The sequence below is a fragment of the Oxyura jamaicensis genome, chromosome 2, assembly GCF_011077185.1.
Source record: "Oxyura jamaicensis isolate SHBP4307 breed ruddy duck chromosome 2, BPBGC_Ojam_1.0, whole genome shotgun sequence".
Lineage (NCBI taxonomy): Eukaryota > Metazoa > Chordata > Aves > Anseriformes > Anatidae > Oxyura > Oxyura jamaicensis.
This window is the reverse complement of record NC_048894.1, coordinates 72,534,646-72,553,078: the sequence shown is the minus strand read 5'-3', so window position 1 is coordinate 72,553,078 and position 18,433 is coordinate 72,534,646. Positions and strand designations below refer to the sequence as shown.

The 18,433-nt window shown below is 35.5% G+C and overlaps 1 protein-coding gene across 14 annotated transcripts in view; it reads left to right on the top strand.

Moving 5' to 3' along the window:
* CDH18 (cadherin 18) overlaps nucleotides 1–18,433 on the top strand; it is a 551,977-nt gene that overhangs the window by 506,599 nt on the left and 26,945 nt on the right. For all 14 annotated transcript variants that reach the window (XM_035318020.1, XM_035318019.1, XM_035318016.1 and 11 more), the window contains 2 exons: nucleotides 4,893–5,029; nucleotides 15,994–16,115. In XM_035318020.1, coding sequence (XP_035173911.1) covers nucleotides 4,893–5,029; nucleotides 15,994–16,115 — 259 coding nt within the window. The remainder of the gene's footprint in view (nucleotides 1–4,892; nucleotides 5,030–15,993; nucleotides 16,116–18,433) is intronic.

The window sequence follows — 18,433 nt, the reverse complement described above, 5'->3', positions numbered from 1 at the left end:
ACAGCACCATACTAGACACTAGGAAGAAAATTAACTCTATTCCAACCAAATCCAGGACATTGTTTAGATAAATCAGTAGCTAATATTTATAAAGCCTGAAATGTTAAGTGCTTAAAAAATGCAATGAAACTTCTTCTAAATGTCCTCTTACATGTGACAAGAATGAGTAGCTCTACCAAGGGAGTGTCTTGAACAAAATATTTTTAGGGCATTTGGCAGCAGTGCTTTAGACTAACATTCCTAGTTACTTTGGTCTTCGGGAAAGTCTTCTGTAACTTGTTTCACCCAGACATTCGTGAAGGTTGGGACCCCAGCAGTGCAAATGTTTGCTTCAGATATGATGCAAAAAACAATTTTAAGGAAGAATCTGTAATAATGGGGAGAAGTTAACACCTGGATGAGCTCTGGATGTTTTAATGTGCTGTAACTATATATATAATTTTGGACACGAAGAGGAAGTGCTACTGTGGATAAATTAGAAACTTTTTTTTTCTAGTAGCACTGTAAATGAAAGTGTTAGTACAGTGAATCACCTCAGGATTTCTTTATTTCCATGAATGACATGGAAAATACAATTAAAAATATTTATCCAATACTGAGTCATTTAAACAGGGAACTTTCATCTTCTATAGAATACATTTAAATACGTGATTTAGAAAAATCTGTTAATATTTCAAAACTAAGACAATCTTTTATTTTATGTCTAGGAAAATGAAGTGTTAGATAGTCACAATTCGTAACAGAATCAAATTTCATTTTTTCTACACAAGCTTCATACTTTGGAAACATAATCATCTTTTTGGTTCTGTTTACTCATGGAGGGAAAGGTAGTAATTTGTTAAGATTATGAATCACACGTGCATAAAAGAAGCTGTGTATTCCTATGGCTTTATTTATTTATTTCTCATTTAAGCCCAATTTTAAATTATCTCTATTTTTAAACTTCTGTCTGAAAATACTAAATAGCCCTATTTTTTATGGTTCTGTCATTAGCACAATACTGACTCAGAGTAGTCGCTGTGGCTGATGTTGGTGGTAAGTAAACAATGTCCACAGTAATAAATGTTTGAAGAAACAAGACTCTTGTATTATAAATTGTTTTGGAATAACACTACATACTCCATAAGAATAGGTCAGTGAAGCTTTTTTTTTTTTTTTTTTTTTTTTTAGCAAATAGTTCTTGTCTTAATCAGGATACCTCTACAGTCAAGAAGAACAAGGCTGTGGAAGGAGAGAAGGAATTACATTTTATCACTGCATACTTGATAGTGAGCTGTACCAGTAAAGGGTCCTGCTAAGGTCTCCAAGAAAATTATTTGAGGGACAATTGTTTCCTATCCTTCTTTTGTCAGCATTCCAGTTCATCACGTAAAAGTCATCAAACTCAGCTCTGTGCCAAGCATGGCAGCTTTGTGGAGTTAGAGGTGGATTCCAATCTGGCTCCAAAGTTCCTATGTAGTTAAAGGTAGGGCTGTCTGTGTGCATAGGATACACAGCTTCACTGATAATGGAACAATCCTTCAAAACATTTCCATGACAAGTAACTGTGTGGAGAACCCGAAAATACTGCTTGGAGTTGATCAGATCTGCACAGTTCTTCATAGGAGACTGAGACCAGCAGAAACACTGCAAAAATCAGTTGTTCTGAAATTGAAAAGCAAATTCTGAATCTCAATGGAAAAGGTGTGGTTAGCTTGGACCAATACTGCCACATAAAATAATGCCAATAGAATAGTTATGAGGGCCTTTTGATTTGGTTTGCAGTGGGTCCACAGAGGATTCACTCACTGAAGCGACCAGCTCTGGCACCTACCAGTTTGATGCCAGTGTCAGCAACAGAGATGCCCAAGGCCTGGAGAAGGGTCACAGGTCAGTGGTAACCTCAAGAGCTGTGCAAAGGAATTCCAGCCACTCCAGCCAGTGAGTCAGCTTCACTGGGAGCCCAACTTAAATGTCTCTATGCACTTTCTTAAAAGTGGTTGCCTCTTCTACATATTCAAGATCTTGTCAGTCTGCTTTCAATATGGAGACATTTTGAGTGTTTTATCTTTCTGAAACAAATTCATTTGCCATCTTGCACATCCAAAGTGTCATTACTGAGCACTTTGGGTGTATTTTGGGATGAGGTATTCTCAGGTACTGGTAGGTAATGAATCTGAATGTTCTGAATGTCAGAACATATTGCTCCTGATGGTAGCTCAGATGGGAAACAGTGAATTAAATCCTTGATCCAGAGGAACATAAATGTCTGTCATTCCTCAAACCAATCCCACAGTCATTATGGGAACTGTTTCACTCTTCCGGATGTTGAGAGGAAGGATCGAAAGAGGCAAGAAAGAAAGATTTTCTAGCCTGGTTTTGACTGCTCTGATTTCCAGTGCTTGATCTACATTTTTATTTATTTATTTATTTATTTATTTTTAATTCTTGAAAATACAAAAAGCATGAAAAGAAAATCCTGAGTGCCACAACCTAAACTAGCATATTGTAAGGTAGATGTAAAATACTTCTTACAGCTCAAAGAGGTGGGTTCACACTCTCTCTAGTAAGGAAAATCTAACCTAAGTCATCATATCCTAGATGTTTTTTCCACTGTGTCCAGTCCTTGGAACAATTAAGGTGATTCACTCAAATTGATGCCTTCTCTAGTGCTTTATTTCCTTGGCTCAAGACATACCTTATTGTATCATTCAACTAAATGTTTACTTGCTTGTTGTTTTTTTTTCTTTTTCACGAATAGTCTAAATAAGTACATAATGAGAGAAATAAAACTAAAATTATTTTATTTATATATTTACTTACTTTAGTTTGGCAGCCTTTATGCACACCACTCTATTTATTAGCTCACAATTACACTATTGGTGATGTAGAAATAAGAGTAATTGGATGGGACAAATCATTTTCAACCACCATATAGCTTCTATATATTAAAATCTTCACAGAATGAAAGCGGGACTGGCACATTTTCAAGAAAAACAATTATGGTATATAAAAAGCTCTGTCTTCTTCCTTATTTTTTTCCTCAAGCCTAAGGCTAGCAGAGAAGGTTTGATAGGGGTCTGTAATTGTTTCATTTGTTAAAAGCTATTGGAAATGATTCAGGCTTTGAGAAAAAAATGTCAAAGTGCCCGGAAGCCAAGAGAGTTAAGTTGCTGTTTAGTTCTGCTTCTAGGCTAATGACAACAGCAGCTTTGGGAATCACCTGTTTCTGTTTCTAGTCTCTGTAATGTGAATGTTCAAAGTGGTTTATGTCATTATGTCGTCAACTTCATGTCAAAGAGACATGCTTCAAAACAGGTACTGGGGCTGAATGTCTTTCCCTCTAATTGTCCATGCAGCTGGATAGCTATCACTTCGCTATTTGCTATTTGAATCTGGAGACCAAGTGTTATATGAAATTGTCCACTGATTTCCTGCATGTATTGTTGTCTGCAGATACATCCTGGATTTCTAGCAACTGTCTCTGCCAAATTTAATTTTGAACACCTCTACTTTTAGGTAGAAACAGGCTTAAACTTTTGAGAGCCTTGGATGTAGAGGCTAAGACCTCTGCAGTAGATGTCTAAGTTTCCTCTGCCACATCTGTAAGTTCCTAGGGTTCCCTTTCCATTTTATGTGTTTTAGTCAGAGTAAATGTGTATAGTATCTTACTTTTGACAGGAATGGGTACTTCTGTCTAAAATATCATCTGTTAGCAATTCATATCTTTGTGACTTGAAGCGAAAATCTTATTATGTATCAAAACATCAAATAACATTATGAAAGAAATGAAAGGCAGCATTACTTTGGTTGCCTCCATAATACAGATTTTTTCTTTTTTCCTTTTTTTTTTTTCCTAAAACTTCTATGATTTTTACAAGATCACAAGTAATATTTCAGGTGGGTGGCCGATCACTAGTGGGGTTCCCTAGCTGTCCACTTTAGGACCAGTTCTCTTTGATGTTTTCAAAAATGACTTGGATGAAGGACTTGAAGGTGTTTTGAATAAGTTTGTAGATGATACTAAATTAGGAGGAGCTGTTGACTCACTTGAGGGCAGAGAAGCCTTGAAGAGAGATCTTGACAAATTGGGGGGGATGGGCAATCACCAGCCACACGAAGTTCAACAAGAACAAGTGCCAGATTCTGCACCCGGGAAGGGGCAATTCTGGCTATAAGTACAGGCTGTGGGATGAGAGGCTGGAGAGCAGCCCCGCAAGAAAGTAATCTGTGGGATCTGGTTGACAACAAGTTGAAAGAGAGTCAACAGAGTGCCCTGGCAGCCAAAAGGGCAACCCGTGTCCTAGGGTGCATCAGGCACAGCACTGCTAGCTGGTCAAGGGAAGGGTTTGTCCTGCTCTGCTCTGCTCTGGTACAGCCTCACCTCAAGCACTGTGTGCAGTTTTGGGTGCCACAATATAAGAAGATGGTGAAGGGTCTAGAGGGGAAGATGTCTGAGAGGTGGCTGAGATCACTTGGTTTGTTCAGCCCAGAGCAGAGCAGACTGAGGGGAGGCCTCATGGCGGCCTGCAGCTTCCTCACGAGGGCAGGCACTGAGTTCTGCTGTCTGGGGACAGCAACAGGACCCAAGGGAATTGGATGGATCTGCCACAGGGGAGGTTCAGGCTGGGTGTTAGGGAAAGGTTCTTCACCTAGTTGGTGGTCAGGCACTATAGCAGGCTCCCCATGGAAGTGGTTGTGGCACCAAGCCTCATGGAGTTCAATAAGCATTTGGGCAATGCTCTCAGACATAGCATTTGTTTTTTTGGGTGGTGCTGTGTGTAGGAATTGGAACTTGTGGGTCCCTTCCAACTCAGGATATTCTATGATTCAATGATTCTTATGTAGCTTTCAGTGACTTTGGATGATACTTGCTACAATGTGTATGTATTTACTGTTTTATTTCTTCTTAGATATTTCATTGAGCACAACACTGAAGAAGATAGATATTTCACCATTGATGCTAATACTGGGACTGTTAAGACCGCCAAGATCTTTGACAGAGAGGAAACACCTTGGTACAACATCACAGTGGCTGCTTCTGAGATAGGTAAAGAATGTATGTGGTACATAGTATATATTAAAAAAAAAAAAAGCCTATGTGATTCCACCCATGCAAATTTATAATGTTTTTTTTTATGTGGTGGAAGGATGCCTTTTTACCCAGGAACAGTTCCAGGAAGTCAGTGGCCTAAAATGAACAGTTTGTCCTATTTGTTTATCATACTTTTATATATCTTAGAAACAACACTGTATAGTACTGTTTGAGAAATTCATCCTTTCTTATCTACAATTTAGTTTTTGTTAAATATGCCAATATTTATTATTTATATCTGACAGGTGTTTAGCAGTTGCTGATGGACAAGTTGAATGTCTGGCTTTTTTCTATGCAAATTTTCAAGTAAAGATACAATAAATACTTGCCTGTGCATTCAAAAGGCCTCAAAGTCTGATGAATTTCCATTGCCTCAGACAACCCCTCAAACAGTCAGAAAATGTTTATGTAGTCCCAGACAGACATTTTTATATGAACTAGGGGCAATTTTTAAGAAATGAAGAATTCTGGTAACCTTTCTACTACAGAGTTCTTTCTTGGACACCGTCGAAGTTTTAGAGGTTAAAAAAAATCAACAAACTAAATGAAAAAAAAAATAATCTCATGTTGGATCAATAAATCCAGTCTTTCTGAGTACTCTTAGTGATGCCATCATTCAGTGGAAAGTGATTTTGATCAAAACTGTGAACTTCTTATTATTTTATTTTATTTTATTTTATTTATTTTGTTTTATTTTATTTTATTTCATTTAATTTCATTTCATTCAATTTATTTATTTATTTATTTATTCCAGCATTGCCAGATGACACTTTACAGGTTTTACTTATAACAAGTGCCACTGACATAAGTAAGACCCCTCTGTTTTCATCTGTTTCATCTCCAGGTTAAAACATAATCTGTTCTGCCATTACATTGCTAGCACATAGTAGAGAATTAATAGCATGTACATATTTTATAAGGACAACTAATTGTTTTTGATTATTGCACTTGCTGTTGCAACTGAGTTTACATTTTGAAATAGGTAAATTTCCATAGTAAATAGTAAAATATAGAGTTTTATGGTTAGCCCTTTGCAAAAGGTAACCACTACACCTCAGTGTGCTTGACAGTGTATTTTTATGTTATTTCAGTGCAGCATGAAATTAAATATAATTTAGGCCTAATCATAAGCAGGTGCATAGTAAGTGGTAGTTTTAATTCAGATTAAAAGGCACATTGGGACATACTAAAAACATGCATAGTCACTAGGCTTTTTGGGAAAACATCCAAGTACGATTATTTTGCAGAAATAAATCTCAATAGCATTAAACTGAAATGTAGCTTTCTGCACTAGTTCTAGTTATTTCACATAGTCAAGTGAGTGGTAGTTCACATAGCATGCTGAGAAAGGTTATATTTATAACTAAAAGAAAATTGTATGAATAATGAGCTCTTGAAATACTTTTTTTTTTTTTTTTTTTTTTTTTTTTTTGTCTTAAGGCAGCCTGCTTAGAATTCCCCATTGAAGGAGTGAAGGTGTTACTTGCTACAGGAATACACAGGTCTTGCTTTTTCCCTTGTGTTGCATTTGTCACTCTTACTGTTGGGGTTGGGACGATAAGTAAATATATGACATCAACTTGAATAACAATTCATTTATGAAAAATGGAAGAGAGAAGATTGAGGAAGAGATAGACAGCAGACAGGTGACAAGCAGCCTAAAAGCAGACAGCTTTTCTTTGTGTCTACTTCTTTGCCCATTTTCTTATAAATACTAAATTGAAAATCATAACACTGCTATAATCTTCCAAATCTATTATGGAATAAATAATTTGATCTATATTTTATGCATACAGCATGAAGGCCAGAACTCTTAAGTACTATCTATTGCATAGCTACAGCCTTTTATGGCATTCATTTTCAAGTCCATGCACAAGTCATGTCAGAACTAAGACTGAAGCTGAAAAATAGGTGGAGCACTATGACCAAAATGTGTTTTAGGTATGAGAGTGGTATTCTTCAAATTCACCTCGTGTTGGAGAAGGCATTTGTAGCTTTTGCCCAGAGAAGTTTTGGATGCCCCATCCCTGGAGGTATTCAAAATTAGGCTGGACAAGGCCCTGAGCAACCTGATGTAGTGGGTAGCATCCCTGCCCATGGAACTGGGTGATTTTTATGGTCCCTTCCAACCCAAGCCATTCTATGATTCTATGATTTGCTTAACCATTAACCACTTCATCATTTGCTTAACCGGGAACACTGCAGAATCTGGAAAGCCCTGAAAGAATGTACTGCTTCAAAAATAAGAGGTGTTCTGTGGAAATAAAGTTATCATTATAATTAGTTTCTTGAAGTGTTTTCCTCTTTTTAGTTAGCACCACACATTAGTAACAGAATTCTGTTTCTACTGATCATTTTTCTAGTTATCCTACTTGTAGATGTGCTTCTTTTATACAAAAGAAATTTAGAAGCGACATCATATTTCTAGCTTCAAATTTATGATATCTACATGTTTCACCCATATTGTTTCTGAACCCTTCCTAAAAAGTTTACTTTCACAGTTAGTTTCAGGGTATGAAATGCAGTCAGCATTGGTTGATTGTCCCTGTGAAATCAGTGGAAGCTGCATCGCTTTTCTCTGTGGAAATAATGTTGACATAATGATCAGTGATTTTTCTGTTTGCATAGACAGTGCCTAAAGCACAGCAGTGTTCCCTGCTGGGAGAATGGGACAATCTTTTTTCTCTTTGATATGCACTGTTCTTCAACAGCAGCATACAGTGAATGGAAGCAGTGGGATCTTGCTGTCCAGAGCATGCCATTGAAGCTGTTCCTTTGATTGTTTCAGTACTAGCACTTCCTGAAAAATCCTTGTGGCATTAGGGAATAGGAAAGTTATTAAAATAATACTGTGTTTTATATTGAAGGAATTACAGACTGTTTGGGGTATGGGGAAGGATTGAAAGTTGTTAGTAATAGGATTTAAAAATACAGTTTCACTTAGAATTATTCACATTCCATGAAATTGTTAGAATTCTTTGAAAGAGTTTATAAAGTAGTTTTTGAAAAAGGGAAGGCATGCAATTTACTGCACTCTGTTAAAGGCTTTTGATCAACTCTTTGGCAAGAGTAATCGAAATAGGAAAATGCAGAGCGAGGATGAGGTATTTTGAGGAATGATGTGCAATCCATCAATTACAAGTCTTTGTAATTGTATTATGTGTAAAATGAGCAACAAGTTATTAAGTGAGATTCACAAGTAATGCCTATACTAAAATTTAAGGAAGACTTTGAGAAGCTCACATAAGAAAAAAAAAGGCATTGAATTATGGGATAGATAAATGAACAGTGAGGTAGATTGAAAACTGCCTGAAATGGCAGGCACAAAGGGTGCTGATCAGGAGCCAATACTGGATGCAATACTGTTTAATCTCTTCATTAATGACCTGGTTTATGGGACAGAGTGCACTCACAGCAAGTGTACAAATGACACAAAACTGGGATAATGGCTGATACTCCATAGGGCTGTGCTTCCCTTCAGAAAGATCTCAACAGACTAGAGAAACGAGTGAACTGGAACTTTATAAAGTTCAATAAAAGGAGTCCAGAACTTGGAGAAGAGTAATCTTATGCACCAGTACATATGGAAGGCTAACTGTCTGGGGAGCAACTTTTCAGAAAAGGACATGGGGTCCTGGTGGACAACAACTTGAACATAAGTCAGCAGTGTGCTCTTGAGTCATCCAACAACATCCTGCAGTGCATGAGGAAGAGCCAGCAAGTCAAGGGAGGTGATCCTTCCCTCTACACAGCACTGGTAAGACCACATCTGGAGTGCTGGGTCCAGGTCTGGGTTCAGCTGTACAAAAGAGAAGTGGAGCAGCTGGATCAAGTCCAGTGAAAGGGCATGAAATCATTAAGGGACAGGAGCATCTGTCATACAAAGAACTGGATTTATTCAGCCTCAGGAAGAGAAAACTCATGGGGTTTTACCAATGTGTTTAAATACCTAATGGGGGAAGTAAAGAAGATGAGTGAGAACTCATCTCATTAGTACCCAGTGAAATGATGAGACAATGGGCACAAAGTGAAATAAAGAAAATACCACTTAAATGTAAGAAGAAAAAAATTTACTGTGGGGTAGGTTAAACAATGGAAAAAGTTGCCAAGGGAGATTGTGAAAGGATACTATATGTGTAGAGCTTTGATACCACAGTGTATTACAAATGAAAATACTTAAGAGACATCATTATATAAACAAATAAAAAAAGTCAAATGGAATCAGATATTGGGAAAGAAAGAAAGAAAGAAAGAAAGAAAGAAAGAAAGAAAGAAAGAAAGAAAGAAAGAAAGAAAGAAAGAAAGAAAGAAAGAAAGGAAAGAAAGAAAGAATCTTATATTTCTAACATATTTGTTTCTCTATGCACATTCCTCATACTAGCTTTAGAAAAAAAGATGCTGAAGTGGTGAATTAGAGCAATATCTCATTGGCAAAACATGCTATGCCCTGTGATTTGTTATTGAAAGGATCCTAGAAAAATACAGGTATTAGAAAATCTACATAAAGAAATAATATTCAGAAATATTTTCATAGAGGATCTGTAAACCCTGTTCAGAACTGAAATATGTGAAAAAGCAGGGCAGCTTACAAGTATAAGAATTTGCAACAGTACCTTGCAAGAATTGTGATAAAAACATAAAAGTCAATGTTCTAATTTTAATATAAACTTTTTTTTCTTTTTTTTTTTTTTTCCCTCGGTTTTGGTAGAAACAGAAACAATAACATAGAAAGGTTATACAGAGGAAAACAGAAAGCACAGGGAGAAATAATTTGTAGCAGGAACATATTAAAAAATGAGATCTTGAATGAATATTTAAAGCACTATAATTGCATAAAATAAATAGATTATTAGACTGAGATACAGTTAGATGTTTTCTTTAAGTGCAGACAGATATTTTCACCTCATATTGCCATCAGTGAATACCAAGATAAGCAAAACAATCCTTTTTTGATGTTTAACGGTATACTACAGAAAAAAAAAAAAAAAAAAAAGAGGTTTCTCAATTTTTGTTAGTATATTAAAATCTGTGTTACTGATAGCACGATAGCACTGTGTAAGACAGTCATACAGAGAATGAGAACTGAAGATGGAATGAAGGGGGAAAATAAACATGCTACTTAAAGGTACACTGATTTATTTTACAAGAAGTGAAAAAGATTTTATGAGAAGCAAAATCAAAATCCAAAAACACACAATTCATTTTTTTTTCTATTTTGAAATACATGAAAACAACATATGCGTTACCTGAAGGAAATAAGTCTATGCAGTAATATCTTCCTAGCATATAGCATTGAAAGAATTAGAAAAGAGCAAAAACTGATGACATTTTGTTTTCTCACTTCAAACTTTTCCCATAATCAAGAATATCTTTAGTACTTTATGTCAAAAAAAAAAAAAAGTAATTAAAAATAAATTGAACACCTTTCAAGCTCTAACAGAAGGTAATATAAGAACAAAGTGCTGTTAGAGTATTGTAATCTCCTAAACCTCTTTATCTGGTGGACAGCAGGATGATTTAATGCTAGTGAGTTTGTTGCAGGTTTTGTGTCTTAGTGTTTCCTTGAGGTGAACTTTTCCTTACACTGAAAACAGAATTTTTTAGAGTGATTTCTGGTCTGTAATTTTTTCTTCAAAACTTATTTATTTATTTATTTATTTTGACACAACAGAGTACACAAGTAATGAAAGTAACTCAATTGGTTTGACATCAGCAGAGGAAAATTTTGTCTTATGTATCGTTTTGCTACATTTGTGATTATCTCTATAGACACATTAAAAAAGCAGACATTATTGTGTTCCCTTAAGGATAGCACCCATCTCCCCCACCTCAAGAAAAAAAAATTACACTCATTCTTCATTTTTTTTTACTTCAGTTGCATTCTGCCTCCTGTTCAGTTACAGAAAGAGTTTTGGTATTGATAAGAATTACTTTATGTTTTCCAAGAAACAGAATCTCTCACAAAAGTATTTCTTACTTTTAAAATTGAATTTGATTTTTTAAAAAGCAAGGTCTGTGTTCTATGACTACTTCATTCATGAAGTAGTGACAAATTGGATGTCTATTATCTTTTTTTTAATGGCAAGATCTAAACACAATATTGGTATCCTATCCACACTCCTCCAATGATGCAGTTTATTTCCAGCCTTGACAAATTGCCTACTAATGGACTATGAAATTATAATAATTTCATTTGTAGCAAAATCTCCTCTGGCATTCCTACACAACAAGTAAAACCAACAAAAAACTCCTTATAAAATCAGTTGTCTAAAGGCAGTTAGTTCTCCATCCTGATCAAGAAGTGATGCTTCTAGTTCAGTGCTTATTTCCCTATTTATCTCAGTTTAACCTTTGCCTTTGAGGCATGACAAATTTTCTTCTCCTCTGTTTCTTTGGGGAAAGGTATCATGAGGATATTCCTATGAAGGTATGGCTCATAGGGTATGTCTTTTCCTGAACTCCCTTGGTGTTCCAGTTGGGTCTACATTTAACAAATTTTATTCACCTTCTTCTCTGGGCTCTGGTACTTGCAATGATGATGGTAGCTATCAGGATGAGTCCCTGAAGAAGAGGCCATCTTTGGGATCACATGACGTTTTCCCCTTCTAGCTTTGTGAATCAGTACCAGAATTTCCAGATTGACCCATTCACAGAGCCAGTGCAATTTGTGGTGCCCTGATCTACTCAGGAGGTGAGCACCAGTATTGTCTATGAGCTGCAGAATTTTGCATGCATTAAGGATGAGGGAGTCACCAGCTTGAGAGTGCTAAATGTTTTGTCTGCTGCAGTGCTGTTATTACTAATAATCTTCTTCTTGTTGCTGCTTCTAATGCTATCACTACTAGGATGATCCAAGAGAAGTAAGTGATGAGTGCCTTTAGGTTTGTGTTCATCAATTAAAAGTCAAATTTTGATATAACAACAAATAAAATATTGCCTAGCTAATTTCAGTTAACAGTATTTAAAAGCACCCACTACCTTAAAAGAGCAGAATAGAATGTTACTCTTATGTTCTGAATAATTTTCTCTTTACCAGAAAATGTACCTTATTGTAATAACACCCTAAACTAAACCCACTATTTTCCGAATATTACTCTCACTTACATACAAAGCATTCTTTTATCATTTTACTTCCACTTCTCTAGTATATTTTATCCTTCCTATGTCTGTATTCTAATATGTCAAAACTAATCAGTGTAAGGTAATTGAGATGTATGCCTTCTACTTCTCTTGAAAAAGCACCAAAAAAGATGGATGGTTGAACTGCCCAAATATTGATATCGATACTGAAAAGTTGTAAAAAATAGGAAAAAAATAATATTGCAGTGATTAAGATCAATATTTAATATTAATGATGGCAAAGCATAGCCATTTATTATGACCCTAAACTAGGTGAATATTTTTGTGCTAGATCATGAAATTTGTAAAATTATTCATTTTCAATCCTTCACCCTGTTAAAATAGTTCAGGCTTACTCTGGGTTATATTATTCACTCAGCTTTTATAGTGTTACACTGTAGCAATGTAACAACAAAAACACACACACAAAATATAGTAGACTGTTGATAACAGGACTGTTATTCTGAATGTCTCTCAGGTTCAATTTGTTTTCATAAGGCCTGTGGGAATTTTGTTAATATGAAATAGAAGTCTGGAACAGAAGAAGATGTATTAAAAAGAAGCTTTCTTCTTACACAGAGTTTTTAATGTTCGCCTACACAAATTAATTGAGGAGATGCATCAAGCTTCCAGACTGGCTCTTGATAAAGGATTCTGCAAGTTCAGAGCTGACCTGCTGGTTGAGGGGCTGATACTCAATGAAACTGATTTGCTTTACAGATATTTAGCATTCTGGCAGAAGAAATACTTATTCTGGGAAAAATCTCAAGCGTAAGGCAGCAAGCCCTCATGTAGGTGAATCAGAACAATGTTTCTGCTTCAGTTATTTCTTAAAACAGTGAGCATTCACTTCAAAAAGTCTACTCTTGAGGCACAATGCTAATAGGACACAGAATGGATCTGGCTGATTTGTAATGCACAGGCCTGAAATATATGTCAGCACTGATTATCTCAAAACTGGAAATCTGCCAAACTATTGAAATGTTTCTAATTAACAAAAATGCACTAGTGAAAGGACCAGTTATCAGAATATTTTGGAGCGTGCAGGTAAGTTGTAGACCTACAATAGACTGGTGTTTGTATTTATTTTACAGTAAAACAAAACAAAACGCAACCTGAAAAAATATACCTGTAAGGTCCCTCTTAATTCATTTAATTCTCTTCTCCCTTTATAAACTGTGCTATCGCCTTGCATAGATATTGATATAGTATACATAATCTGACAACCCTCAAGACTGTTTTGGTAAATGGTATTAATACTTCCCTTATTAGCATTTTGCAATGAGTGGGCAGTCAGTATGGAAATTTGCCTTTAAAGGTCAAAGATCCCATAAGGTAACTGTTTCCAGAAATATACTAATAATTCCCTGCATTCTTTTGAATTGGTAAGATAAATATGAATTCCTTGTACTGCAAAACAGCTGTAAAAAAATATAGGTAAACTCTCTGAATCTCCATGAAGTCTCTGGGAAAATAATGCAAATTTAACAGACTGGATTAAGACTGCACTGTGTAGCAGTGACAAGCATACAAGAGGGTGCTGTTCAGGATGGGGAAAGGGGTGTGACATACCGTACTAAAAGAAAGGAAATTGTCTGTCTTTTACCACATAGTGGAATAAAACATTTGACTTTCCTTCCATTCCAAATTCCAGACCAACAGAAAGTTCACTGTCTCTGGTACCTTTTGCCCTGTGCTCTTCCTGCTTTCTTGCCCTGTTCCTCCTATTATTATGCCCAATTACAGCTTTGAGGATGGGCCTGCTTTGAGTGGGGGGTCTGGACCTGTGACCTCCAGAGGTCCATTTCAACTAAGATTTTTCAGTGATGCTATGAATACCTATTAGTTACAAATTATTTTGCCATCTGGCAAAATCTTCTTCTAGCTTTTTCTGGTGTTAAAATCTGTGTTGCTTTCACTGTAGCTTATGAAGCCACTCCCAAATGGGTTTATTCTTCCTTAATCCTTTACTATGTTCTCTGCCTTTTCTCTCTTTACTATGCTTTTGTGTGCTCTCCTTTTCTTTGTGCCCTTCCCATACTTTCTAGTTTACACACTGACCAGACTATGTGCTAGAGCCTCCCAGTCTCAAGAACAAGACTCCTTTGAGATATAGATTATCTCTAGATCATCTATTGCAAGATATCATGTCCTGTAATTGTAATTAGAGGATTTTTGTAATTGGATTATCTGATAGCATTGACAGAGCAAGCTATCTAAATATTGTAACCTATATTTGAGTGAGCAATAAAAACTCTTCAATCTTTATTGCTTTGTGCTGTTCTACACAATCTTATGACCTACCTTCAGAGAAGGACCAAACATTTTTCTCTTAATACTCACAGTACAAAGGGTCTGCTTGAGAGGAGGTTGCTTTTCTTTGTTCAGTAGTATGAGTAAAGGTAGATGGGTGGTTTCTTTCAACCAACTGTTTAGTGAACAGCCAAATATCATTAATCCTCACTGTCACTTCATATATTCACGAAATTTTAACATTTCTCAAAGATTTCCACTAGAAGCATTTTCTAGCATTTTCAAAGGCCACAGTCTTGCATGAACACAATGGAAATAGTCTACTTTAGTCCTATGTTATAAAGATATTCATAGCTTTGGTGTAAAAATGAAAATACCAATGTTCAAGGAAAACTGAACTTTCACAGCAAGAAAGTGGAATTTGCAAGTCCCTAACTGTCTTCTAAATGTATTCTTATAAGTTCTAATGCTGAAGTTAATTGGGAATTAGAGGGACATTCCTATATTATCTAAGCTAAGTCTTCCTTTTCTTTTTACTATTTTGACCTCACCTCTATTCCCATTTTCTAGGGATAAGTGCCTAATTTCCAAAAGTAAATGAAAATCATCAGATGAACAGAGACATATTAATCAAAAAGAGAATATAAAAAAAAATAAAATAATAATAATAAAAAATACTTCCAAACCCCAAGATTTTTGACTAGTATCCCAGGTGAAAACAGAGAAGAATGAATTTCTCATTTTGTCAAAATAAACTTCAGTGTTCTCAACTATTTTTCAGTGGGAGGCTACATTATTGGTGGCTTTGAATCCAAATATGTCTAAACTAATGAATGTTTTTCAGAATTCTCAACAGAAGCCCTCAAAGGCATGACAAATCTAAGACACTTTGCAAATGACCCTTTTTTGACAGAAACGTACTGTGGATTAATGAAGGTAGAAGTAACCATGGTGGATGAAGTTTAGACCATTACACAGGGACTTTTAAAATGTCAATCCATAAGACTCTCTTATTCTGTCTTGTTGTATGTGAAATATTGACTTTGCTGTCTTACATTGAATCAAGCATGGGAAAGTTTTATATATACTAGTGCATTTATATTTCCATATTATTTTGGTATTTTATTTCCTAACTTCATTGATAGAAAAATAATAAAGTTAGATTTTTCTCAATACTGTAATGACATTTTGATGTTAATTAAAAACAAATTAATCATTTTTTCACATAGAGTGTGACAGTGTGCAATAACACAAACAGCTTTCTCCCACTTCAATTTCAGAGTTGCTTGAATTTTCATTGATATGACATAACAGTAACATTATGATATAAAGTAACTTTTTTACATAACAGTAACTCATACTGCTCTTTCCACTCATTCTTTTATTATTTTTCAAAACAGTTAATGAAGCTCAGCAAAAAGTACATCTTACTTCAGATGTACTTAATTCTCTTCCAGTTATTGTGTTAAGAAATCATGTTTAAATTGAGGGTGTCACTGAATATTGAATATTTTAAAAAGCTTAATACCCCTTTATGTATTTTGCAGACAATCCTGGGCTAGTGAGCCATGTTCCTGTTGGTGTTAGAGTCCTGGATGTCAATGACAACCCTCCAGAGCTTGCCAGAGAGTATGACATAGTTGTCTGTGAGAATGCAAAGCCTGGTCAGGTAACTCTGGCAGTTTTCTTTCTCCCAGTGGGAAAGAAGAATTACTTTATGTGTTTAATGTCATGTTAGAAGTTTAAATTGGGAACATGATCTAATTATTTCAGATTTTATTTTTATAACTCACATTTGTCTCAACTTTTTAAATGTATTAGGTGGAATTATTTTCATATTTCACATTTGACACAACTTTTTTTTTGTATTAGATGGAAGGGAGAAGGTTGGGAATTTATTCAAGGTATTTTTCTTGTTGTGGAAAAAAAAAAAATACAACTATCTTCAGTAAAGACAGGCAAAACCTTAATCATATCAAATAACTGATAGAATTTGAAAAGCAACTATCCTGTACAAAACGGATGAAGCAAATTTAAAAGCAAATCTTGAAGTGCCACGTGCGAGCAAGCTTTCAAATGTAATTCACTGAAATGGCTGATTAACGCTGCTATCCTCTCTCTTTGCATGCTGATTGCTCATAAGAGTTCAGATGGAAATTCACAGTAAGGATGAACCTGTCTGTGCAGCATCATTATGGAAAACATGCCGAACATTTTTTTTTTTCAAAGTGTGATCAGAGGGAAGTTCAGAACTAAGACTGAAAAGCAGTCACATTCCAGCTGCTGCTTCTGTGGCTGATGCATTTCATTGCAGTCCAAAGTTGTGACTTTACCAAGTTTTTTACCAGAATTACTTTTTTGCGTAGGCTGAGGTTTTATCCATCACTCTATGCTGGTTATGCATTATTACACAGGTTGTAAGTTGCAATTGTGAACTAATATCTTACCTAAGGAAAGGTATATTAATATTTATAATAATAATTTTCTCATCAGTTCTTTAAAATTTTTGTACCTAAATGCAGAGGGGCAAATTTATATATTTTAATGCGAGACAATTAAAATGATGAACTTCATCAGATCGTAGGCTGACCAAAGGTATCTTGCCTCTAACAGTGGCCTCTAAAAGTTGACACCTAGAGAACAATATAAGAATGTGGCAAGCATGTATGATGCTTCCCCAAAGTACTTTCATAGTCTCAGACTATTTGCAGTGGTTTATGTGTTTTTAATAATCCTTTAGCAGCCATCTCATATGAATTTTTCTATCTTTTCCTTCAACAAATGGAAATATTTGATAATTGCTAAATCAAGCAGGAAGGAATTTTACATATGAATTGAATGTTTCAGGAAGACCTACCTCCTCTTTTTTTTTTTTTTTTTTTTTTTCTTTTTTTCTCAAATCTCCCTGTGCTATCTTCAATCGCTGTTTATTATTTCTTCTGTTGAGGGAGAGAAGGAGCAGTTGGTCACTATTTATCATCTCTCTGCCATTCATAAATCTCTAGTATATTTCCCCTCAGCCATCTCTTGTCCAGACTGAAGAGTCCTCCTTAACTTGGACAGGCAGTAATAAAGCCATTCTAGACTTACGATCATTCATTCTGTCCTCCTTTAAACTTTCTCCATTTCCTCTCTATTCACCTTGAGAGAGGAATCAAGACTCAAGAGGCGGGAATTCAGTGGTGTCTAGCTGTTACCGTGGTTTATGCTTCAAAGTATATGATGATGATCTCTGCTCTGTTCGCCATTCCTTTTGCAGTAATTTCTAACAGCAGCCATAATTTTAAAACACTAGTAAGCACTGAGTGCAAAACACTGCTTGTCATAATGCCATTAGAAGTAATGGTCAGCTCAGAAATCATCATCATGTTTGTGAAGTTAAGTCTTTATGTCTGGATGTAATTAATTTCACCTGCCTAGCTACTTAGTATTGGAAGGTCTTTAGTGTCAGCCCTTCTCTTTTCTACCTTGAACTCAATATCATAAGTAGATTTGGTGGCTTAATTATTCATACTCTTTATATAAGACACTTATTAATACACTGATGAACAAGTGGCCCAGCATAAATCTTTGCGGAACATCTCTGTTACCTCCTTTCCTTGTGGCAACAGACAATTTACATGAGACCCCTATTTCTTGCCTTTTGAGTAATTTTTTGTGCAAGGATATTCCTTCCTATCTTATGACTACAGGGTTTTCTTCAGTGTTGCTATTGAGACACCTCTCTTAAAGCCTTTGAAAATATAAGGTCTATCTATCAGCTGAATCACTATTATTAAACTAAAAATAGCCTGAAAACATCAAATAAAGCCAAATACGGAACAACTAGAACTTGTCAAAGACTAATTAAATGTATATATTATATATATATATATCTTAAGCACTAATTGCAATTGCTTTATAGATAGGTGGAAAAGTATATATAATTTAAGAACAATGCATATGTTTAATATGTTAAAGCATGCAGCAAAGCCAGCTCAGAAAAGC